Here is a 25,795-nt window from a genome sequence, read left to right as displayed (position 1 = left end):
CATAGATTTATAAGAATAAAGATTAAGGCCCGAGACATAGGAAAACAAATTTCCATAACTTATATCAACGTGAACATCATTGTAATAATATAATGTTTGTTGGAATTCGTAGTTCATTTCATTTGAAAACACAACACGCGAGCAGATAACATGTAAGATGAGATCGCCCAGTTTACTCAGGGTTTTATTTTGAAAGCCCTGAGTCCGGAAGCAGCATTTTTTTTTCCTTTTTTTGAGTTTTTTTTCTCTCCGCCGTTAGCTAAAGTTCAGGATGGACCCGAGCAGAGAAAAGCCCGTTAGTTTCCAGCGCTAGAGGAGAAAGTCCATGTCTCCCCTCCACATAGTTTCACCATGTCGAGGGAGAACACGACCCGGAGTCTGGACAGCATAGACCTCGCTGCTCTCAGGGTGAGTTCCCCCAGCTTTCACTCAGCTGTACTTTTGAAGGATGATTTATGGTTCTGCGTTAAATCGACGCAGAGCCTACGGCGTAGGGTACGCGGCGACGCGCACCCTACGCCGTAGGCTCTGCGTCGGTGCAACGCGGAATCATAAATCAGCCCTAACGCTCTGTCTGCATAAACATGTAGGATGTGCGTGCTGTTACTTGAGAAGTGTGACTGTAGTTTGCAGCTCCAGCTCTTCCTGGGGTGACTGCTATAACTGTCATGAACAGACCAAACTTGTGTGTACATTCTGTCCATGTACAGTCCCGTTAGCGCTGAGAGAGGGAGAGTTGAGCAGAAACACTGAGTTCAGCAGCCTCGCTGTTGACTCGCTGTTGACTCGCTGTTTACTCGGGACTCTCTTTGTTGGACTCTGAAAAGTTGACATGCAACAAGTGTCCGAGCCTCAGTGCTGCGCAGGCATGTGAGGGGAGGCTCGCTCCCGGCTCTGGGATCAATATCTGCAGGGTTACCCTCCCAGTCAGCGGGACAGTTGAATCTGAATCAATCTGGAGGGTTTCTGTCACTGATGTGGGTCAGGGAGTGGGAAGAAAGTTGATACAAAGATGAAGTTGGAAGGAAATACAATAGCAGACTTTGACAGAGAACAAGCAGACGAGTGTCCTAGGAAAGCTTTAGGAAGTGGCTGTTTTATATATGTTTTATATATATATTCATATCACTGTCACCATCAATAGACATTAGGCACAAGAGGTACATGTCATAAAGCAGTGTTTCCCAACCCTGGTCCTCGTGGGCCCCTATCCTGCATGTTTTAGATGTCTCCCTGCACCAACACACCTGATTCTAATTAATGGTCCTCATTAGCTTGTCATCAAGGTCTGCACAACTCTGTTGATGACACAGGTACTTTTATCACGGTGTGCTGAAGCAGGGAAACATGTAAAACATGCAGGACAGGGGCCCACGAGGACCAGGATTGAGAAACACTGTCATAAAGTACTGATAGATAGATAGACAGACAGACAGACAGACAGACAGATACATAGACAGTAGGGGTGTAACGGTACACAAAAATCTCGGTTCGGTACGTACCTCGGTTTGGAGGTCACGGTTCGGTTCATTTTCGGTACAGTAAGAAAACAAAATGCAAAATATAAACGTGCTAGTTGTTTATTACACACACACAAAATAACATTGGCCCAGACTTAAAAAAAAATATCTCCCTGATGTGCAACACTGAACAGTTGCAACACTGAACAGTTTAAAGTTGTTGTTCAGATTAAATAACATTTATAAGGCTCAGACTTATAAACAACAAAATCTTAAATCTTAAAAACAAATCTTTTCTACATCAAATGTGCAAAATTGAACAAATGCAACACTGAACAGTTTAAAGTTGTTGCTCAGATTGAATAACATTTATAAATAATTTACTTTTATTGCCAATACTAGCGGCATTACCCTGCATTCACACTGAAAGTGTCAGTGCCTGCAGCGGGGCGGGGGTGGGCGGGGTTTCAAGCTGCGCTGCAGAACTGAAGGGAACAGTGGGAACAGCCTACACATATAGCGTACACATCTTAATTTTCCTATTTCACCATAGATCACACTTTGGGACGCCTTCTTTATATTTTAGCGTTATTTCCGCGTAGATAAGAGTGAGTTTGATGCTCCTAAACAAGTTTGGTCCACGGATCAACATCAACCCAGCGAGCCCTTGCTCCCGGTGGCTGATTTATGGTTCCGCGTCACACCAACACAGAACCGACGGCGTAGGGTACGCGGCGACGCACACCGCACCGCGTCCCACGCCGTCGATTTAACGCGGAACCATAATTCAGGCGAAGCTGCAGTCTGTCAGCGGTGATCACAGACACACCGGGTCGGAGCGGATTTGGTCGGCTACAACTGTTGCTTGTTGTTTCTCGGTGTGAACGCAACTGCCTGTGCAGCTGCAGCAGCACTCTGCTCCACAACGTGCGGCCCTCTACTTAATATGTCCGTGTGGAAACTCGTTCGGTACGCCTCTGTTCCGAACCGAACATACTATACCGAACGGTTCAATACAAATACATGTACCGTTACACCCCTAATAGACAGACAGACAGACAGACAGACAGACAGACAGACAGACAGACAGACAGACAGACAGACAGACAGACAGACAGACAGACAGACAGACAGACAGACAGACAGACAGAGATTGTAGAGGAACCTGCTCTTCTTGACCCTCTGCGTCTCTCTCTGCAGGATCCTGCAGGAATCTTTGAGCTGGTTGAAGTGGTTGGAAATGGGACGTACGGGCAGGTGTACAAGGTGAGTCTCAGCCGAGGCCTTCCCCTCTCCTTCCCCTCTCCTTCCTCTCTCCTTCCCCTCTCCTTCCCCTCTCCTTCCTCTCTCCTTCCCCTCTCCTTCCCGTCTCCTTCCCCTCTCCTTCCTCTCTCCTTCCCCTCTCCTTCCCCTCTCCTTCCCCTCTCCTTCCCCTCTCCTTCCCCTCTCCTTCCCCTCTCCTTCCCCTCTCCTTCCTCTCTCCTTCCCCTCTCCTTCCCCTCTCCTTCCTCTCTCCTTCCCCTCTCCTTCCCGTCTCCTTCCCCTCTCCTTCCTCTCTCCTTCCCCTCTCCTTCCCCTCTCCTTCCCCTCTCCTTCCCCGCTCCTTCCCCTCTCCTTCCCCGCTCCTTCCCCTCTCCTTCCCCTCTCCTTCCCCGCTCCTTCCCCTCTCCTTCCCCTCTCCTTCTCCTCTCCTTCCCCTCTCCTTCCCCTCTCCTTCCCCTCTCCTTCCCCACTCCTTCCCCTCTCCTTCCCCTCTCCTTCCCCTCTCCTTCCCCACTCCTTCCCCTCTCCTTCCCCTCTCCTTCCCGTCTCCTTCCCCTCTCCTTCCCCTCTCCTTCCCCGCTCCTTCCCCTCTCCTTCCCCTCTCCTTCCCCGCTCCTTCCCCTCTCCTTCCCCGCTCCTTCCCCGCTCCTTCCCCTCTCCTTCCCCTCTCCTTCCCCTCTCCTTCCCCTCTCCTTCCCCTCTCCTTCCCGTCTCCTTCCCCTCTCCTTCCCCTCTCCTTCCCCGCTCCTTCCCCTCTCCTTCCCCTCTCCTTCCCCTCTCCTTCCCCTCTCCTTCCCGTCTCCTTCCCCTCTCCTTCTCCTCTCCTTCCCCTCTCCTTCCCCTCTCCTTCCCCTCTCCTTCCCCACTCCTTCCCCTCTCCTTCCCCTCTCCTTCCCCTCTCCTTCCCCACTCCTTCCCCTCTCCTTCCCCTCTCCTTCCCGTCTCCTTCCCCTCTCCTTCCCCTCTCCTTCCCCTCTCCTTCCCCTCTCCTTCCCCTCTCCTTCCCCTCTCCTTCTCCTCTCCTTCCCCTCTCCTTCCCCGCTCCTTCCCCGCTCCTTCCCCTCTCCTTCCCCTCTCCTTCCCCTCTCCTTCCCCTCTCCTTCCCCTCTCCTTCCCGTCTCCTTCCCCTCTCCTTCCCCTCTCCTTCCCCGCTCCTTCCCCTCTCCTTCCCCTCTCCTTCCCCTCTCCTTCCCCTCTCCTTCCCGTCTCCTTCCCCTCTCCTTCTCCTCTCCTTCCCCTCTCCTTCCCCTCTCCTTCCCCTCTCCTTCCCCACTCCTTCCCCTCTCCTTCCCCTCTCCTTCCCCTCTCCTTCCCCACTCCTTCCCCTCTCCTTCCCCTCTCCTTCCCCTCTCCTTCCCCTCTCCTTCCCGTCTCCTTCCCCTCTCCTTCCCCTCTCCTTCCCCTCTCCTTCCCCTCTCCTTCCCCTCTCCTTCCCCGCTCCTTCCCCGCTCCTTCCCCGCTCCTTCCCCTCTCCTTCCCCTCTCCTTCCCCGCTCCTTCCCCTCTCCTTCCCCGCTCCTTCCCCTCTCCTTCCCCGCTCCTTCCTCACTCCTTCCCCTCTCCTTCCCCTCTCCTTCCTCACTCCTTCCCCTCTCCTTCCTCACTCCTTCCCCTCTCCTTCCCCTCTCCTTCCTCACTCCTTCCCCTCTCCTTCCCCTCTCCTTCCTCACTCCTTCCCCTCTCCTTCCCCTCTCCTTCCCCTCTCCTTCCCCGCTCCTTCCCCTCTCCTTCCCCGCTCCTTCCTCACTCCTTCCCCTCTCCTTCCCCTCTCCTTCCTCTCTCCTTCCTCTCTCCTTCCCCTCTCCTTCCCCTCTCCTTCCTCTCTCCTTCCCCTCTCCTTCCCCGCTCCTTCCTCTCTCCTTCCCCTCTCCTTCCTCTCTCCTTCCCCTCTCCTTCCTCTCTCCTTCCCCTCTCCTTCCTCTCTCCTTCCCCTCTCCTTCCCCGCTCCTTCCTCACTCCTTCCCCTCTCCTTCCCCTCTCCTTCCTCTCTCCTTCCCCTCTCCTTCCCCGCTCCTTCCTCACTCCTTCCCCTCTCCTTCCTCTCTCCTTCCCCTCTCCTTCCCCTCTCCTTCCTCTCTCCTTCCCCTCTCCTTCCTCTCTCCTTCCCCTCTCCTTCCTCTCTCCTTCCCCTCTCCTCCCTCTCTCCTTCCTCTCTCCTTCCTCTCTCCTTCCCCTCTCCTTCCTCACTCCTTCCCCTCTCCTTCCCCTCTCCTTCCTCACTCCTTCCCCTCTCCTTCCCCTCTCCTTCCTCACTCCTTCCCCTCTCCTTCCCCTCTCCTTCCCCTCTCCTTCCCCGCTCCTTCCCCTCTCCTTCCCCGCTCCTTCCCCTCTCCTTCCCCGCTCCTTCCCCTCTCCTTCCTCTCTCCTTCCCCTCTCCTTCCCCTCTCCTTCCTCTCTCCTTCCCCTCTCCTTCCTCTCTCCTTCCCCTCTCCTTCCTCTCTCCTTCCTCTCTCCTTCCTCTCTCCTTCCTCTCTCCTTCCCCTCTCCTTCCTCTCTCCTTCCTCTCTCCTTCCTCTCTCCTTCCTCTCTCCTTCCTCTCTCCTTCCCCTCTCCTTCCTCTCTCCTTCCTCTCTCCTTCCTCTCTCCTTCCTCTCTCCTTCCTCTCTCCTTCCCCTCTCCTTCCCCTCTCCTTCCTCTCTCCTTCCCCTCTCCTTCCTCTCTCCTTCCCCTCTCCTTCCTCTCTCCTTCCTCTCTCCTTCCCCTCTCCTTCCTCTCTCCTTCCTCTCTCCTTCCCCTCTCCTTCCTCTCTCCTTCCTCTCTCCTTCCCCTCTCCTTCTTCTCTCCTTCCTCTCTCCTTCCCCGCTCCTTCCCCGCTCCTTCCCCTCTCCTTCCTCTCTCCTTCCTCTCTCCTTCCTCTCTCCTTCCTCTCTCCTTCCCCTCTCCTTCCTCTCTCCTTCCCCTCTCCTTCCCCTCTCCTTCCCCTCTCCTTCCCCTCTCCTTCCCCTCTCCTTCCCCTCTCCTTCCTCTCTCCTTCCTCTCTCCTTCCTCTCTCCTTCCTCTCTCCTTCCTCTCTCCTTCCCCTCTCCTTCCTCTCTCCTTCCCCTCTCCTTCCCCTCTCCTTCCCCTCTCCTTCCCCTCTCATTCCCCTCTCCTTCCCCGCTCCTTCCTCACTCCTTCCTCTCTCCTTCCCCTCTCCTTCCTCTCTCCTTCCTCTCTCCTTCCTCTCTCCTTCCCCGCTCCTTCCCCTCTCCTTCCCCTCTCCTTCCTCTCTCCTTCCTCTCTCCTTCCTCTCTCCTTCCCCTCTCCTTCCTCTCTCCTTCCTCTCTCCTTCCCCTCTCCTTCCTCTCTCCTTCCTCTCTCCTTCCCCTCTCCTTCCCCTCTCCTTCCCCTCTCCTTCCTCTCTCCTTCCTCTCTCCTTCCCCTCTCCTTCCTCTCTCCTTCCCCTCTCCTTCCTCTCTCCTTCCCCGCTCCTTCCCCTCTCCTTCCTCTCTCCTTCCCCTCTCCTTCCCCTCTCCTTCCTCTCTCCTTCCTCTCTCCTTCCCCTCTCCTTCCACTCTCCTTCCCCTCTCCTTCCTCTCTCCTTCCTCTCTCCTTCCCCTCTCCTTCCTCTCTCCTTCCCCTCTCCTTCCCCTCTCCTTCCCCTCTCCTTCCTCTCTCCTTCCCCTCTCCTTCCCCTGTCCTTCCCCTCTCCTTCCCCTCTCCTTCCTCTCTCCTTCCCCTCTCCTTCCCCTCTCCTTCCCCTCTCCTTCCTCTCTCCTTCCCCGCTCCTTCCCCTGTCCTTCCCCTCTCCTTCCCCTCTCCTTCCTCTCTCCTTCCTCTCTCCTTCCCCTCTCCTTCCCCTCTCCTTCCTCTCTCCTTCCCCTCTCCTTCCCCTCTCCTTCCCCTCTCCTTCCTCTCTCCTTCCCCTCTCCTTCCCCTCTCCTTCCTCTCTCCTTCCTCTCTCCTTCCCCGCTCCTTCCCCTGTCCTTCCCCTCTCCTTCCCCTCTCCTTCCTCTCTCCTTCCTCTCTCCTTCCCCTCTCCTTCCCCTCTCCTTCCCCGCTCCTTCCCCTCTCCTTCCCCTCTCCTTCCTCGCTCCTTCCCCTCTCCTTCCCCGCTCCTTCCCCGCTCCTTCCCCTCTCCTTCCCCGCTCCTTCCCCTCTCCTTCCTCGCTCCTTCCCCTCTCCTTCCTCGCTCCTTCCCCTCTCCTTCCCCTCTCCTTCTCCTCTCCTTCCCCTCTCCTTCCCCTCTCCTTCCCCTCTCCTTCCCCTCTCCTTCCTCTCTCCTTCCCCTCTCCTTCCCCTCTCCTTCCCCTCTCCTTCCTCTCTCCTTCCCCTCTCCTTCTCCTCTCCTTCCCCGCTCCTTCCCCTCTCCTTCCCCTCTCCTTCCTCTCTCCTTCCCCTCTCCTTCCCCTCTCCTTCCCCTCTCCTTCCCCGCTCCTTCCCCTCTCCTTCCTCGCTCCTTCCCCTCTCCTTCCTCTCTCCTTCCCCTCTCCTTCCCCTCTCCTTCCCCTCTCCTTCCTCTCTCCTTCCCCTCTCCTTCCCCGCTCCTTCCCCTCTCCTTCCTCTCTCCTTCCCCTCTCCTTCCCCTCTCCTTCCCCTCTCCTTCTCCTCTCCTTCCTCTCTCCTTCCCCTCTCCTTCTCCTCTCCTTCCCCGCTCCTTCCCCTCTCCTTCCCCTCTCCTTCCTCTCTCCTTCCCCTCTCCTTCCCCTCTCCTTCCCCTCTCCTTCCCCGCTCCTTCCCCTCTCCTTCCCCTCTCCTTCCTCTCTCCTTCCCCTCTCCTTCCCCTCTCCTTCCCCTCTCCTTCCCCGCTCCTTCCCCTCTCCTTCCCCGCTCCTTCCCCGCTCCTTCCCCTCTCCTTCCCCTCTCCTTCCCCTCTCCTTCCCCTCTCCTTCCCCGCTCCTTCCCCGCTCCTCCTGCTGGGGCCGGCCTGCGTTTGGTGCATACAAGGAACAGCACACATTCAATTCAAAAATACTTTAATAATGCCCAAAGTGGATTCAAACTAATGTTAATGAACTCAATTAGGGCCGACACAGGTCAACCTGTTTCAAGGTGAGGGGTCATTATCGCCACAAATCATCCCTACATGCCACAAAGTAAGCTCATAAACCCAGCCTGGTTTCGGTTCACACGCTTACGCACCACGAGTCTTGAATACCGTTGACGTTTTCCTAGTGCATTGCAGTATCTGACCCATCTCTTCTGGTAAACGGTAACTGCTTCAGGTTAGTTGGGTGTAGGGCTGGGCGATATGGACCAAAAGTCATATCTCGATATTTTCTAGCTAAATGGCGATACTCGATATATATCTCGATATTTTTTCTGTGCCTTAATTGGGGTTTCCCCCAAAGCATTATAGCATAGCATCTCTGTTAGCTTCATTTTTTTCTGAGGCAAACCCTTAAAAAAACAGTCAGTTTTAATACAAAGCCTCGTGCCAAATGTCACACAGGTTCCTTTATTAACAGAGGTCTGCACAATATCAAAATGTATAAAACAAATGAAATAAAAATAAACTGCCTGGATATATAGAATAAAAATGCTTCTTGAATAAAATAAAACAAATATCCCTTTCCTGCATAACAATTAAATTAAAATACACTGTGCAATTAATACAATGTAGACAGTAACAGGCAGACTTTTCCACTGAGGTTGACAGTTGTGCAAATAACAAAAAATTTGTCCAAATCTCAAATAAAACATTCAAGTCAATTTGTCACAAAATAAGCTATATCAAAATCATAAAAAAAAAATGTAAAAAAAAAAAAAAAAAACATTTTTTTTTTTAAAATCGATATAAACGATATTGTCTCGTACCATATCGTGTTTGAAAATATATCGATATATATTAAAATCTCGATATATCGCCCAGCCCTAGTTGGGAGGTGGGAGAACATTTCTATTTACTGAAATATCCTCCTGCGGCACACACAAACAGATTCTCACGCACACAGAACCATGTAGAGCATCCTTTAAAGGCCCAGGGTGGGGCTCACTTCCTTATCGCAGGATCTGCTCGTCTATATGTGAGTATGACGAGTTTGCGGTCGCATGAGGTGTTTCGTTTGTATTTAGACTTGTGCAGCTGGTGTTGTCCTGTGTTCACACTGCTGTTACCGTGTTACAAACCAAGTGTTACTATGTTTTTGTGGACTTCTTTTCAGTGTTAACCATTAAAATACTGCAGCCACTTTAGTCCATAATGGCCGGGGGCTGTTATTTAAATGTTAGATCACTGTTTTAATCTGAGTACTGTCACAAGATGCCACACACTTCTCCTCGCTATGTGGATGGCCTGAATGAAAACAGTTTTACTGCATTTGCCTTAAATGCCCAGAACTTCCCCCGAAGTGCTTTTGTCTTGTGCAGGAATGTGTGTCAGACAGTAGGTGGGTGTATGCCTCGATTGCCACTTGATTTCCGGAAAGAGGAAATGTTGCAAGAGATGTGCAGGACAGTGAGGCCTGTGTTGGTCTTTGCACAGGGGCACCTTTTACACAGTTGTAGAAACTCACCAGTGTCATCCTGTGACTCACATTCTTTGACTCGTTTCAAATGGGAAGTCATCACCAGCTAAGTATTTCAATTCAGGTTGAATTATAGCTACAATTGTAATAATTAATTGATTTGGGCAAAAAGAAATTCCCTCAATGTGTCACGCGTTCTTAAATCATTCGGGCCAACAGTGATTGAAAGTAGTTGCTGACAAGGCTCTTGTTGCACTAATGAACTACAGTGACCTCTTTCTCAGTCGTGTTTTGTATCTGGTATGGGCAAAGGATACCACAGTAAAAATACTTCTTAAATCTTTTGATATTTTTGCTTGGTTTATTAGTGACAAAAAATACTACTAACTAATAATGCTGATAATCCTCATGCTTGTGTGTGCATGTAGGAGTGAGTACCATCACAGGAAACCTAGACAGAAATAGGGTCTAAAGAACAATAACTTACGCACGCACGCACGCACGCACGCACGCACACACACACACACACACACACACACACACACACACACACACACACACACACGTGTGTATGCAGCAGCTGCTGACGACGCACTTAGGCCTTTCCTCTGTTTATTTATGTAGCATTAGAGTACTCTTTAAATGCGTAGTAATAGAAGATGATGAAGCCAAAGGCAGAGTCGTGGTGTGTAAATACACAGCATGGAGTGTTTTATGCAGCCACAGGCAGAGATCACTGACAACAGGGTTTCTGTCCGATATGAGCCTCCATGTTCCTAAATACATTTGTGCAGAAAGCAGACTTAAATATGTTTGAATTATATCCCTTTATTTGTCTTCTTCTCTATAAAATGTGGTAGTAAACAAGAGGATAGGGGACACAAATGCAGTCATATGGACAGATTGACCGATCTCTGATCGTAAGATTTGGTAAATGTATCCTGAGATAAACCGTGACAGAACATATTACACCGTCTCATTTAGTGAATAAAAACCAAGCCTGACCGCAGACACAGTGTATGAAAAACTAAGTACGCCACATAATTCAATGGCACTTTTATCAGCACCTTCAGCAGCAATAACTTGAAGTAACTGTTTTCTGTTTGATGTTATTAACTTCAACATTGATATCTTTGTGGAGGAATGTTGGACCATTTTTCTTATTATCCCTGCTTTAGCTCATTGTGGTCTATGGGCTGTTTTTTATAGACGGCGCTTTTAAAGTCCTGCTCCAGCATTTCATTTCAGTCTAGCCTTTATCTGGGACACTGAAACGATATATATTTCTTTCTTTTTAGCTATTTTGTTTTAGATTTGTTGGTGTGCTTTGGATCACTTTCCTGTTGCATGACCCATTTAAGTGGAGCTGTGGCTTCGTGCAGATGACCTCACATTCACCCTTACTGTGGTACTCAGAGGAGTTGATGGTGGGCTCGGTGGCTGAAAGGTGCCGAGGCCCTGTGGATGGAAAAAAAAAGAGCAAAACATGACTACGTTATTTAACTGAGCTTGGCATTTCATATGAGGTATTTGTGATGAGTGTCTCTTTTTAGTTTTTACCTCCATTTTTTTTGTCTGTTCAAAGGACACAGTTCCAAATGTCTTGTGGCTTCTTCAGGTGCAAATTTGCAAACTTAATTTCTACTGCCACACTCTCTTGTAGCTCTTGGCTTTTTGCTGTTTTGACAGAGCACTGCACCGTCTTGCTTTAGGATGAATCTGATGGAAATGCAAAACTTCAGGACGTATCAGCAAACATTGTACTATAATACAGTAGTGCAATGCAACACAGCCCTGGTATGGTGGTTTTATTAGGACCCAGTTGCATAGGGAGGTGTTCAGGCCTAGCAGACACAGCTCCCCCACCAGATGCCGTGGAATGATGGTGTCGACATCTCAACGAAAGTCAATGAATAGCATTCTTCTTTTTTAATCCACATGTGCGAGGGCAAGGTGAAGAGCAGTGACTACGTTTACATGCAGTCAAAATTCAGGTTATTGCTAATATTCCGGTTACTGAAACATTCGGAATAATCCGTTTACATGCGTGAGCTAACAGGGTTATCCCTGTATACATGGTAATTAATCATTTGGGATATCTGGATCAAACCAGCGAAGCACGGAGAACATCACGACGCAATTACCGTCATTTCCGCTTCTTTTTCCTGTATCTAAATTCAAATCAAATGCTGCTTCGCGCAACTTTTCGCTCACCTTCTTATAATTCTCGCTATCCCGGGACTTTGTACCGTCTACAAATGTCAAAATGTTTATATCCTTTATTACATTTATAAAATTATTAGTCTCCTCCTCACTCCAAAAGTGTGGCGTGGTCTTGCGTTTCTCCATGTCTAGAAGTACGTCCTGGACTCAAAAGACCAAGATTCCTTGCGAAAAGAGCATGAGCAGAAAACAAATTCATGTTCCTTTTGATGGGGAGATCCCTTTAGGCATTTACATGACCAAATATTCAGGTTTTAAAAGGAGTAACCCAGGGGTCAAATTCAGGTTTTTAAAAACCGGAATATGAGCAAATTCCAGTTATTCAAAGGGGTTATTGGTGTTTACATGGCCGTGCAAAACCGGATTATTGCTAATATTCCGGTTTTAAAAGAGTTATTGACTGCATGTAAACGCAGTCACAGTTATTGAGCTGTTGGGATGACATGCAAGCTGTTGGGGGTACGGTGAGGAGAGCAGCAAAGACTGAATGCTCCTCATTTTGAGGTCTTTTCGAAGCGCTTCATGCTGATGGGTGTGAGTGCGACGGGGCAGTAGCTGGGGGTCTTCCTTACTGGTGTGTTGTTCTGTCGCTCAAAATTTTAGTAGATGTGAGTCAGCGTCAGAAGACGGGATGTCTCACCGTCACAGGAACCACAAAGGATGGTCTATTGTTTGAACAACTGGCCACAAAGATTACAAACCAGGCCTTTGCAAGAAGCAAAACTCGGCCAGAAAAACTCTCATTCTGATGTTCATCCATCCTCGTCTTTTAAAATTACGCCAGTCTGATGGAGATTTAAGGATAATACATGATTCTACACAGCCAGCCACACATCTTTCTTTATGTTACACGGATAACACCTCCCGCCTCGGCCTCCCTGCCCTCAACTCGCCTTCAGGTACACGGTGGTAAATAACACGCATTGTATTTATATTACTCAACACGCGTCAAACACGCGTTCATCATCCAACGATATTAGTGGGATCCAATCAAAACCAGTGCCTCTTATCGCAAAGTCCACATACTGGTGGAATGTTGGACACCTGACTTGAGATTTGATTCAGTTTGATTCAATTCTAATCATATAGCATGTATTGCAATACAAGTTCGCTTTCCAGAGACCCAGAACATGACTCGAGCAATTATTACATAAACAATGGCAGTTAAAAACTCGGCTAGCAGGAGTATAATCTTAAGTAAAGCAGTGGCAACAGGGTTTTTCCTGGCTCTAATTGAGGCAGAGGTGGCACCATCCTGGTCATGTGCACACGCGTGCGGGTATACCGTGCCTTCAACTGGCTCAAGCAAACACTTTTTATAGATAAAAGAAAGATATTTTGGGAGTTCTAATATGATTTAAAATCTATTTATTTATTCTTTATTTCATTAATTGATCAAATAAAACAATTTAATATGAACACAAACCTTCCTAAATTCTGAATGAAAGAGAGCAGAAAGAAGAAGAATCTTATTCAATCTGCCCCTTTTTCCCAAGAAATCAATTTACAAAGAATGTAAATTATATGTAAAAAAATATGACAATTATCATGTTAAAGCATTATTTTATTAACATAAAAATATAAATACAAATATAAGAACTCAATCTTACCAAAAATAAAAAGTAAAAAAAAGAAAACTGCCAATGGAACAAGAGAAAATTTTCACTGAAATTAAGTTGAGTTTATTTCGATCAGCAATCATTGAAAAATGTCCATTCAACAAAACAAGAAAGGGTTAGGGCTGAAGCTAACAAGCTTATAGATGCCCTAACCTTTATACCATCAAGATTGAAATGAGTGAAAATGGTTTTCTAGAACAAGTTACTTTTTAGGTGACTGTCTTATTTTAAATGTAATGATTTTTTGGGACTAGAAATAAAACATTTTGACTGGATATAAGACAAGTAGTCTTGGTAAGATTTTGAATTTTTGTAGGGTTTCAGGTTTACTGACAAATCTCTCATCCAGACAGAACATTTCAGCCTCCTATTTATTTTTCCATCTGTAGAACCTCCTCATGCACTGTACTTGTAGTCCAAGGCCTCCTGGTCTGGTCCATCATGGCCTCCTTACAACAGACATCCAATGCCTCTCAAACTAAAGACCCACATGTTCAGAATGGCATTTGGCACATAATAGCACTTTTAGCTCTTTTATTTTTATTGGAAACCTTTTAATTTTCTTTTTTTGTCGCCCATGTTTTTATTTGATTTTAATTGTGAAGCACTTTGGTCAAACCTGGTTGTTTTAATAGTGCCATACAAATAAAGATGGTGGATTGATTAATTGGCTCATAAGGGGGGACCCTCCCACCGATGGCCAGCCGGGTAGAGCAGGAAAAGGGAGATAGGACAGAGAGAATGAAGAACGGAGAAAGGAGAGACACAGATGTATTGTCAATGGTACAAAACACAATATATATTAGTATTACCTAGTAGCTGGATAACTATGGATAACTAAGATATCTATGTACATATGTACTAGATTGCTAGCTGGTGTACTGGAGAGACGTCTATATAAACAGACGTAGACAGCAGACAATGAGGTGATCAGAGGTCAGGGGGGCTGCTGGTCAGGAAGCTCCTGAAGCTTTGGCCTGCAAACATGCACAAAAGAGAAAGGGGGGGGGCAGTTCAGCACACTAAACTACAAGAACAATGGACAACAATGATGGTTATGAAATACTTAGAATTAATAAGTTTGGTTTTAAAGGTGGAGGTGGTGTCAGCCTCCTTAACCCAGATTGGAAGTTGGTTCCATAGTAACGGTGCCTGATAGCAGAACGCCCGCCCTCCAAATCTACACTTGATACTCCAGGAACTACGAGTAAACCTGCACTCTGAGAACGGAGAGATCTGTTAGGAACAGAAAGTACTATCAGATCAATCAAATATCACGGCTCGAGGCCAATTAGGACTTCATACACAAGTAATACAGTGTTGTATTAGCTGGTGTGCTGGGCCTATACAGCTCATGTGTGAGGCTATATTTACTATAGCACAAAGTTGAGCCTGGGACAGGCCACTGCGCTGGCTACCATCGTTCACATCCGGAAGTTGAATTTTACAAGTTCTGAATGTTGATTTTGACTCATTTTGAATCGGTTTCCCAGCCCTGATTTAGTCAGCAATGCCTGGTTGCTCCATACCCTCCGCTGGTAGGGTGTAGTCTTGACGCACATATTCTTTTCTATTCTACTCAAAAATGTGTTGAGTGTAATATGTCATGTTGTGTATATTTGGGGTTGTATTTCCTAAAGTCTAAACTCCAGTAAGCTGAAGCCTTAGTTCTTTCAAGCATTTGTACTTTTTTCAAATAACTGTTAAACCACAGCTTCTCAAACCACAGAAATTCTCATAACAGAGTTAGCAATGGGTTCGTTAAGGTCTGTCAAATCAGTTCGGCTTCGAATTTAGATTGAGTCAGAGGCTACACCACAGAGTTTATTAATTTGCTGCTAAAAGCTCCCTTTTGAGAAGAAAAAATAGAAAGCATGGCTGGGACTGTAGGACATCCTTGGCAATAGTGACAGTATGAAGCGTGTAGTTCCTCCTTGTAATCCAAGCAAAGAAACTGATGTCTGTCGGAGGACAGCTAAGTTGTGGGAAATCCCAAATATACAGTATAATGCTGAAAAGTTTGAGGATAAAGATGTAGGAGGGGGAGAGCCAGAGAAGAACGCATCTCTATGCAAATGAATGTACAGTTTGTTGGCATGGCAGCTGTAAATCAGTGATCCACTATGTTGTGTGTAAAAAAATAACTTTGTTTATTTTGGGTATTAGTTCTGCTGTGATCTATCGAGATACTTCTCCATCAAAAAACTCTTATTAATTTTTTATTTTAAATCATGGCTATTGGAGGAACAACACTGTTATCACAACCAGGCTTGTGTAGGTTTTTCTTAATGTTAATTTTAATTGTACGTACTAGGCCTATGTGCAATACAACACGCACTTTGTATGTCACACAACTTGGATACTCTCAGTACCATGATATTACCATCGCTGGTATTGCATTATTGTAATATGCATTTTTTTTTTGCTCAAGTCACTTTAGATACAATCCATACTGCTTTCAAATGCTGCTAAATCTATTTTTGCTACTATGTATGTTTTATGTTTGTTCCCTTTGATTGTATTGTTTGACTGAATTGTTTTTATGTTTTCTGTGGGGACTGCAGGTGGGAAACTAGCGTTTCTGCTAAAACCCGGTGTATTTAAACTGCTTAATGTAGTGTTCATTAATATGCATTGTCTTGTCTAAATAAACTTTGATTTGATGAATACTCCTATTAAAACATTGAGGCATAAATGCATCAATGATCACATTTAAAAGTCGCATTACTTATGATTAACCCTCAGTTGCTTTCTTTACCATTGTGATGATTCCATCTTGATAAAAAGCTGGTTGTTTACCTCAAATAAGTATAAAAGGTTGTTCTGTGGACAGCGGTGGTCAAATACTAGTTGGATCCTTTCTGCACAGCAGAGGCCCAGAGCTAACAAAACACATACTGCTGTTGCAATGCTGTATTAGAGGTTCTTAGTGCACTTTTCATGCTCTCTCAGTTCTCTCTTTCACATGCCCACACACACGTCTCTTGAGCAGGGACTTGCAGAGAAGGGAAGTTCATTTTGCAAATCGGGAAACGCCCTGTGTGTGTGTGAGTGTGTGTGAGTGTGTGTGTGTGAGAAGAAAATGACATACTCCACCAAAGTTTTGACCTGTGATCATTGCTGATGCAACACAGCTCTTTTCCCGGTAACAGTGACAACGGAACGACGACCCGTTCAAGTGTTACCTTGTTACTGGCATTACATGAATATCTTATAGTTAACGTGACTAAATTAAACAAGCTGGAATCATTTGGTCAGACTGTAGTCTAAATGCAAGCATGCATCGTTTAATTATCTCAATAGCCTGAATGACTTATCTGTATCTTATCAAACATATCTGTAACATTTATTTCTTCATTTTTAGTGAAGATTTTGAATAATCTAAACAATGTCACAGTAAAAGTATATGTGCTTCGTAGTTTCTTTTTGGCCTTTCTTTAAAGTGACACCATGTTGAAACTATATTAAACAGCTGGCTTTAATTCCGTTCCAGAGTGAATCACTTGCACTTCTTCACTTCCTCTGGTTTCAGCAGCAGTGCTTCCTTTTCTCTTATCATCACTGTTATCCTACTCAGGCTCAAATCTGCTGGCAAAAATGTCATTTGATCACCAGTCAAAGTGTTTTATTATGAAAAAACATTTGCCCAACGAACATAAACAAGTTTGCTCATTTGTCTGTCAAAGTTGGACAATGTAGTTTTGTAATGCATTGATAATTACAGTATCATACAACTTGAAATTGTCTTTACTATTGATGAAGACAGTCATTGTTTTTTTCAACGCTTAGCGTCAGTGGGTGGCATTTGCTCTTGCAGGGAGGAAGGAGTCATCCTTCAACACAGTCTGCAGCTGCAGGGGTTGTGCACGTTAGAGGTGAAAAAGGAAAAAGTGGGATACCGACAAAAGCAAAACAAAACAGAAAGAACTACCGGAAGGGAAAGTGAGGTGGGGGTAGAGCAAGGAAGACAGAGGTGAAAGGCAGAGAGACAGAAAGGAAAGGAGGAAGGAAGAGGGAGAAAGAGACAGATGAAAACCAGCGAGAAGAGAGGAAAGCGGCACCCCTGGAGGGTTCGAGTTATGGTTGGTGCTTATTATGCCTGTGTGGCAGAGCAGTGAGAATAGGGGGAAGTGGAATAGTTGGCACACATTCACATAAATGGCCTCCCTACTGTAGTTTTACATAGAAAAAGTGCAGTTTAGGTTTATTTGTATAGAAAAATTTGACAACAAGGTGATTTAAAGTGACATTAAAACATCATCACATAGTAGAAAATAACAAGAAAGTTGTCTAACTGGCTTTTAAGGTGGATGTAAAGATGCTGTTACAATAATCAAGTACTAAAGATCAATGCTGGACTAGTGTCTCCAGGTCCTGCTCAGACCTCAGATCTTTATCATTGTATACTTAAGTTGATGTTAAAAGTCCAGTGGGTATGAACTAGTGATGTACCGAATGTTCGGTAACCGAAATTGTTAGGCCGAAAATAGCGAAAAAAACGAAGATCCATTGTTCGGTATTATTCGGTATTCAGCCAAGTGTTTATTATTATTTTCAGTTTCGGTTTCGGCCACACATTTTCATTTCGGTGCATCACTACAGTAGTATGAACAAGACTGAAAGATTTTAGAAATGACGATATAGTTGCACACATTTGGTTTCTCTCTAGATTTTTGTGGCAGTCGTGGCCTTTATCAGGACAGGAAACAGGTAGAGAGGGGGGAAGATGTGCAGTACTCGGGACACATTTGCTGTGTGATGCATCCTCCCATAATTTGCCCATATCACGTGACCATGAGCAGAACATAACAGATGTTCACCGTCCAAAACACCAAAAAACCTCACACATTTTATAGCTGTTTGACCAAATATCCTATTTATTAAGTTTTGGACCAGAAAGTTATTTGTGTTGTTGTTGTTATAAATCAAAGAGCTCCTGTGTCCTCTACTGCATCATTGTACTCCCAACAGCTTACTGGGATATCTTCTCAATGATCACACTCGCTGGATTTAAAAGTTGGTGCGTGTTTGTGCTTTTCAGTGCCATTTCAAAGGCACACCCTAATTATTGATGTCATAAATATTCTTTTTTTTTTTTTTTTTTCGAAGTTATTTTGAGATTACACAGCCGGAAATGTCATTGACAGCTGATCGGTGTGAAGATACCAGGGCGTGCTGCTGTGAGTGCAACGATGCAGAGCAAAGCGGATGCTCTCCAGCTGAGAAAGTAGTGTCAAAGCAAATAAAATAGAAGTATTCTCATAACGCAGCCTGCACCGCTGTCACTCAGGCTTTCCAGTCAACGTTTATAATGCACGTTTTTTTTGATAAAATACTTTCAGCAATGACCCTTATGCCCTGATTTTCCTCGACCTTTTAGAAAGTTGACAACAAAGCAACAGAGATCTCTGTTCCTAAAAACATACATTTATAAAATGAATATTCTTCTTTGATGAGGATTCCTTGAATGAATAAGAAATATTATGTTAAGAAATAGAAAGGATTCTGGCCATGTGAGCGGGGTTTGCTTGATGGAAAGACGCACAGAAAAACCGTCATCAAGATGAACCGTGACTGAGCTAGCAAACATCTGGCTGTTTTACAATAAATCATACAGTTATTGCCTCAAAAATATATATATAATGACTCTGAATATCTGTTTCACAGATCTAAAAGTTATATTTCACAGCAGGATAGATGCACGCGTACACATGGAAGTACAAGCGGACATCATGTAAATGGCAACATGCAGTTTGGAGTCCTCACAGATGCAAAGTACATACAATGTCGGCAACTTACAGACTAATTATAAAAGAGACAGATGAGAACGAGACTGACGCAGACTGATGTTCATAGCAGGGGCGAGACAGCAGATTTACGACTGGCAGAAAGATGCAGCGAGAAATCATTTCTCCTTGTGCTGTTTGCATTATAAATGTCTCTCGTATCTAATTACCAAATGCGTGGATATATAGAAATAACCTTTTGGACAATACTCTATTTGCAGCGTTCCCCTATGTCATCTTGTGTGTGTCAGAGAAGAAGTGACAATTGAATATACATTTATTAGTGCATGTGCTTGATTCTCATCATGCACTGGCTGCTGGACTCTAGTGCCACAAAGTGCAGATCTTTTTCCAATTAATTCTGGTGAAGAGCAGCGAGCCTTTTAAGTGTATGTGTGAGTCGGTCCGGCACATTGTTAACAAGTAGCTCCGCTCGGAGCGGAGCATTTCCTGTCTGCTCGCTGTGGCAGCAGCAAACAGACACCATCGAGTCCTGTGGGACAGGAAGCACATTTCCTTATTTATTACAGCCTGCCCAGCAGCTTCTTACATGTGGCATTTCTTTTGTAATTATAGAGTCAGTGCTCTTTTCTCGGAGACAGATTCAAGAAGGGTCAGTGGGCTTCACATGTACGTCCCCAAATTCAATATGAAGGTCTGAGAATGTAAGAAGAGTCTCTGCTCGTGCTCCCGGAGCTGCTGGTTAGGCCACATTTTTAATAAACATTGCTTTGAAGTCTGTCAGAGTTCCTCCGGCCTTTTCTTTGGCACTTAACATGTTTGCATGCATGTTAAAACACAGAGCCAGGCACTGCTCTCACAAACACAGGAACTCCCGAGCTCTTGTTCACAAACATTTTAGGGTTTCCTTCAGATTTCTGCAGCATTACAGGCCTCACCTGGGCCTCATGATGGACAACAATCCCCGTGCTTTAAGTTTTCATTTTTGGTGTGCTTATATTGGGAATCTTAAGAGGACATGTGCTAATTATTTTATGCAATTTAAATTTAAATGTATGCCTACAATCCCAGCTGTTTTCAACAGCAACCACAAACAAAGAATACAGGAACTTTAAATGAATGTTGACCCTGTGATCAGCTGGCAACACGCCCAGCTCCGTCTTTTGTCCCCTGGAAGTTGTGCTAGAGTCCAGCATGATACCTAGAAAACTCATTGTTCAAGAAGAATATTTTTCTAGGAATAATATGTCTAAGTAACATAAAGCTGATATAACGTATGGGGGAGTTCTGCAATGCTGCTGCCTTAGTAGCTGCCTGTCGCAGTAGCACTGACTTTATCTTGTAAGTCTGTGTTTTTTTATTATGTATGTGTCCAGATGTTTGCATGTAAACCCACAGCAACACGTTTTCCCAGTTACTCGCAGCTGTAAGGTTTATTTCCTGGCTGCCGGTAAACCCTCAGTGGTGTCAGCTTGTGGTGGCAGTAATGTGCTACTGACATTTAAACATGAACAGGCAACTAGACGATTAGATTTCTCATAGTTTATTACATATTTAAAGCTTTTTTATGATCTTACGTTGTGTTTGAAAATGTCATTATTTGTCAGCTTCATAGCAACAAATGGTCCTGAAAGACAAGGGATAAGTCAGTACTTGTATAATCTCGGATGAATGCCTCGCTGCACACTTTACTGAGATATTTGAATGGGAAGATACAATTCCCACTTTATCTACAAAAGGCTTAAAGAATGTGAGTTTAAGTTACCAGATATTCAATAACTAATACTGTCCAGTACAAGTGCAAGAGGCGTAGCTAAAATTGGGACAAAAAATACCTGAAGACGGAGTGTAATCTTTTTTTTTCTTTGAAAAATGAAAATATTCTCTCTGTAATCTAGATGCAAACTAATTTACATAATGATATTTACTTTACTAGATGTTGCCCTGAAAAAGGTTGAAAGCACTTGTTGTTTTGTTCAGCAACCAGGCTGCAGGTTTAGTGACATGGTGAATCTGCTGTGAGCATTTGTTCAACAGTAAAATTCGGATCATTATTGTGAAAAATAATTATTCAACACAGAGTATGTCGTTTTTAATCAATGCTAGTACATTGATTGGACATGATTGATCTGTGTTTGGTTTTGCCAGCACTTCTCTGCTAGTGAGATTTGGATATTTTATTGTTGCTTTATTGTGATGTGATAAGATCTTTACATTATAATTATTTGATACTCTTCTTCCTAATTGACCATGTTTTGCCAAGATGCACAGCCGTATCCAATGTTTAAATCATTCTTTTTGACATAAAAGTCAGGAATAGCCTTGACTAGCAAGATTCATCTGTACCTGCAAAGGTCAAGGTAGCGATATATTTATCTCTGCTTGGTATGTTTTGTTCTGTTTATTTTATTTAAGATGGCACATAAGTAACATTAAGGGACACACACAAGCTTTCACTGTTATACAAGAATAATACAAAACACACACTTTTCTAGGGTTTGTTACAGATAGGTTTGTGGTAAAGACAATATATAATATTGCCCAATATCTGATATTAATTCAGTTCATTTCAATTCAAAATAATAAATAGTAATTAATAAAAATAATATCAGTTCAGTGCATCGCTACTTGAAATAATTCCTGTAGACAATGTTATTTTGTGTATTATTATTATTATGTTTATCATCATCGTTTTTATTTATCTATTATTTTATCTTTTCATTAATTCTGCCAGATAGATAAATTACATATATATCTGAAATAAAGCATGATTTCTTGAAACCCTCCCCTCAGTTTTTCCTCGCAGAGACTCCGTGTCTCTGCTTGCGCTTGAATAGTAGCTGACTGATTGACGGTAGTTGGATATGTCATGCCCCCAGGTCTATTACATGCACACGATTAAAGCCTCATCATACATCACAGCTTAAAAGCTTATGGAGCAACTACTCTAGTATGTTGTCATCTTTCTTACTCGCGACAAGGTTTTCAATTTTCCATTTTTCACCTGACTGCACTTTACAGCTACGACGCTCTTTGCTGACCTGTTCCCTCCTTTGCTTTTTCTAGTTCTCTCTCTCATCCTGCATCACGCCTCGTAGTCTTTAACCCTGCTCCTCAGAGGAAAATGAAATAAGATAATCATCGCCATGCCGAAGTATGGAGAATAATATCCAAATCTCAGAATATGTTGGATGAGATGTGTGGATGAGGAAGGCATGTTTGATTTTTATCTTGGGAACGGAGTGGGATAGTCGTCTTTCATGATGTAGTTCATCTTGATGGTAGGGATGGAGCTCGGTGGTCATTCCTCTTGCTGTTCTCTCCTTTCAGCGCCTTTGGTTGCCGGGGTCTCCCGGTGGGTGTGGGTGGGCCTTATCGTGCCTAATTTATTGTTGGCTTAACTCCTTTCTGTCTGCCTCCAGGGTCGTCATGTCAAGACCGGTCAGCTGGCAGCTATCAAAGTCATGGAGGTCACAGAGGTAAACGTGCCTTACATCAATCATGCATGCACTCATTACATACATCTTTCATTTCAGTGTCTTCTTCTCTCCTTTATTCCTCATCAGGGGTGAATAAGATTTCTGATCCTGCATTTTCCACCTGAGAATCCTCCATACTTATCTTGTACTCGCCTTTATGTCGCAGATACACCCATATATACTGTATGTTTCAACATATACGAGTGGACAGAATCAGGCCACGCTACGACACAAGTAACATAGGCCATGCAGGCTACGAGGCTGGGCACTTCGTGGTTTTTCATTAACAAGGTGACCTGAGCTCGACTGAGGTGGAAATTCATGGAAGAAATTTCTAGATTATAAAAAAATAATAGAAGAACAGATGAAAACAAGTCGAGCACTGCCTGATCTAATCAAGCTTGCACAGGAGAGGAGACTAAAACTAGACGATTTGGGGGGGGTGGGGGGGGGGGGGGGGGGGGGTTGTAGGAGAAGAACAGTGGAGAAAAACAGACATTTCCCATGAATTTGAATGTTTCTACAGGATTTCTATGAGTATTTGAGGCATTGGAAAACATTACCGGTAGTTTAAGTGTTGACTCATTATGAAGCAAAATTCCAACAAATCAACTTTTAAATATATAAATGGTAAATGGCTTACACTTATATAGCGCTTTCCAGCTGTATTCCTACAGCCCCAAAGCGCTTTACACTGCAAACATTCACCCACACACGCACACATTCACACACCAGTCGTCGGCGGAGCTGCCATAGACAACGGCGCTGGCCTGACAACCGGGAGCAACCGGTGATTTTGCGTGCTCTACTAAAGCTCAGAATTCCTTATTTCAACGGCCTGAGCAGGGCGAGGACATCCAGTGTTCTGGGCGTACAGTACAGCATCCACAGAGAAGAAATCAAAACAACACTAAATAATCACGCATCAGAGAGAAATTCACTGTTCCAACGTGGCCATGATCCACACGAGCAGAATAATTTGGTCAGAAAGGCACCAGAATGTGTTGAAAGAATCTTCAAGAGCTTTCTGTCTCGTGCTAGTTTTCCAGTTGATTTATTATTCTCAAAAACAGAACCCATATTAGTTGACACGTCTATTCCCTTGAAGGCTCAAAAACAAATCAAATGATTGATTAGCATGTTCTGCTGTATGGCATTGTGAATGTTTTAAAGCTCATTGTTACACATGGCTGGCTGTGTATCTTTGCTCTTTGGAGAAACCGAACTAATCGACACCTAAAAACACAACAGTCCTGAAGTCTGCTTCGTTAGATTTGTTTGTATCGATTTTTTTCCGATTCTAAATCGATTCTCATATTAATTCCTAAAAATCGATTCGTATGTCTAAGATCGATTTTTTTTTTTTCATCATTACAACTTTTGGTATTTTTTTGTTAATGCCCAAAAAAGGAATGTTTTGTTGGACACAAAAAAAATTGGTGCCATTTTTTTGCCTTTAAATATGTTTAAAGGTGTGAAAATTTCAGTTATAATTGCATAAATTGACTATATTTCATTACTTTATATACTGTCTTGGGGTTACATTTTCATAAAATGCTAAAAACCAAATTCTCAAAATTTTAAAAACGAAAAAGACAGAAAATGGAAAAAATAAAAACTGATTTCATACGGCTCTATCTTTGTTTCCTCCCTGGATCTGTTTGGTAATTCTGACCCACGCAATGTTTCTGAAAGCAGTTCTATCAGCATTCTGGGAGCTGATTGGTCCTTACAGCATCATTATCTGCCAATACTTGCTGTTGAATCTCAATATAATACTAGTATTAATATGTTGCATAACTACATTCATATAATTCATGCAACAGCTCAACAAACAGTTTTAATAACACTAACTCAAATCGATATCGGAATCGAATTGAATCAAATCAAATCTTGATAATGGATTCTGAATCTTAAGAATTGGAATCGAATCGCTTCTTGACATTTGAATGGATCCCCAGCCCTAGTCCTGTGCTCGGGCTTGGTACGGATGCACATGTATGTGCAGAGAGTCAGCAGGGGTTTTATTCCCACTGTGCTGACTCACTGAGACCCCGGTGCTTCCAGCAATCAAACAATGACGTAACGACGGTGTGGCAAAGTGCCCGTCATGTGACTGGATTACCGTCAGGGTCAGTCGGGGCTCGACACGGCACGGTTGGCACGAACCTCCGGGCGTCACAAAACACTTACACTCCTCATGGGTTCACTTCTGTTGATGCTATCTGAGTCAGTGAGTCTTTTTAGCAGAAAATGCTTCACTATTATGGTCCTTTTCAGACTGACAGATAGAGGTGAAGGTTCACACGCTGTCTTGTCTTCTTCTCCCATCCTGTCATGTGCAGATTCAAAAGCAGTCAGTTACTGAGGGAAACTATTTGGTGTTCCTCCTCCCCTGATAAATAACCACATCCAGTTCCCCGAACTTTAGCACCCCACACCCATCTCTGCTTGTCTCTGTTCTCGTCTGCTCTTTTTTCTTACATGTTTGTGCCACTCTGGGAAAAATAAAGTCCTCACTTTCACTGAACATAGAAAAGTTACGCCATCACAGCATCTCCTACACCGTAAAAGCACGAGTACATCACAAAATGTCCAGGCTGCTTGCATGCAAGTCAGTTTTACTGACATCAAACTGTACAGAGGAGTGTTCAACATAAGTTCAAGCAAGTGAACAGAATTCAAAACGACACACGGTTCAATGTTACAGGAGCAAAACTATGAGCTACCTCAGTTGCGGTGTCTGAAACGTCTTTTGAAGTCCAATAGATATTGTCTTCCGACTCAGAGAGACACGGATGCAAAAGGGCCAGCGTGAAGACGATCCTAAAACATCTGAAAAGTTTGACTCTGTCACATTTTCAAAGGAATGAAGTAACAGAAGGAGCCTTCCAAGAACAACGCAACCTGGTGTAGTTTTGAGACGAGAGTGGGAAACTTCCTGAGTTATGTTTAAGAAGAAAGAGAAAAACACTTCAATGTTTCTCAACTTGACAGCTTAATGCTGCGCGTCCAACCGCAGGTTCTTTTGTGGATGTACAAGGAGGCCTTCGGTGGCATGGTGGAGTTTCAACAAAGAAAAACACCGCTGTGTTCTTCCAACAAGAGAAGACGGGACCGAAGAAACTGAGAGTGACTGGAACAGAGTAAAACGAGCAAAATCTTAGTATTAAGCTGCCATGTTATCCGATTTCTGGGTGTGAACAGCCACAGTGAAGTCCAGGGAGGATCAAGTGTAGTTATTGTTATTTTTCAATTTTCAGACATAATAGAAAAACAACAACAAAAACAGGTATACAACAATACAAGAAAACAAGGGTGGGAGACACTACTGTCTTATATAATAATGCCATTTTGTCCATCGTGCTAAGTACATCTCTGTTTTAAGTCGTAGGCTGCAGGTAATTAGTTCCATTGATCGTATTTCTTCTACAATGTCCAACCATTGGCTCAGTCCAGGTGACTCCATCTTCAGACAATTTCTTGTAATGGTTTTCTTAGCCGCAAGAGATAGAATTTTAAGAATGTATATGTCCTCTTTATTTATTCCATCCTCTGGTATCAGTCCTAAGTAAATAACTCAGGGATCTTTAGGAATCCCATATCCCAAAACTTTCTC

General features: G+C 44.5%; 1 protein-coding gene across 3 annotated transcripts in view; it reads left to right on the top strand.

Moving 5' to 3' along the window:
* The first annotated feature begins 265 nt into the window (after positions 1-265).
* si:zfos-2326c3.2 (mitogen-activated protein kinase kinase kinase kinase 4) overlaps positions 266-25,795 on the top strand; it is a 94,920-nt gene continuing 69,390 nt past the window's right edge. For all 3 annotated transcript variants that reach the window (XM_061725897.1, XM_061725898.1, XM_061725896.1), the window contains exons 1-3: positions 266-408; positions 2,661-2,726; positions 22,120-22,176. In XM_061725897.1, the coding sequence (XP_061581881.1) occupies positions 352-408; positions 2,661-2,726; positions 22,120-22,176 (180 nt within the window). In that variant the 5' untranslated portion in view covers positions 266-351. The remainder of the gene's footprint in view (positions 409-2,660; positions 2,727-22,119; positions 22,177-25,795) is intronic.

This window comes from Cololabis saira, chromosome 7, assembly GCF_033807715.1.
Source record: "Cololabis saira isolate AMF1-May2022 chromosome 7, fColSai1.1, whole genome shotgun sequence".
Lineage (NCBI taxonomy): Eukaryota > Metazoa > Chordata > Actinopteri > Beloniformes > Belonidae > Cololabis > Cololabis saira.
The sequence above is the reverse complement of the archived record's forward strand: the minus strand, read 5'-3'. Positions and strand labels throughout refer to the sequence as shown.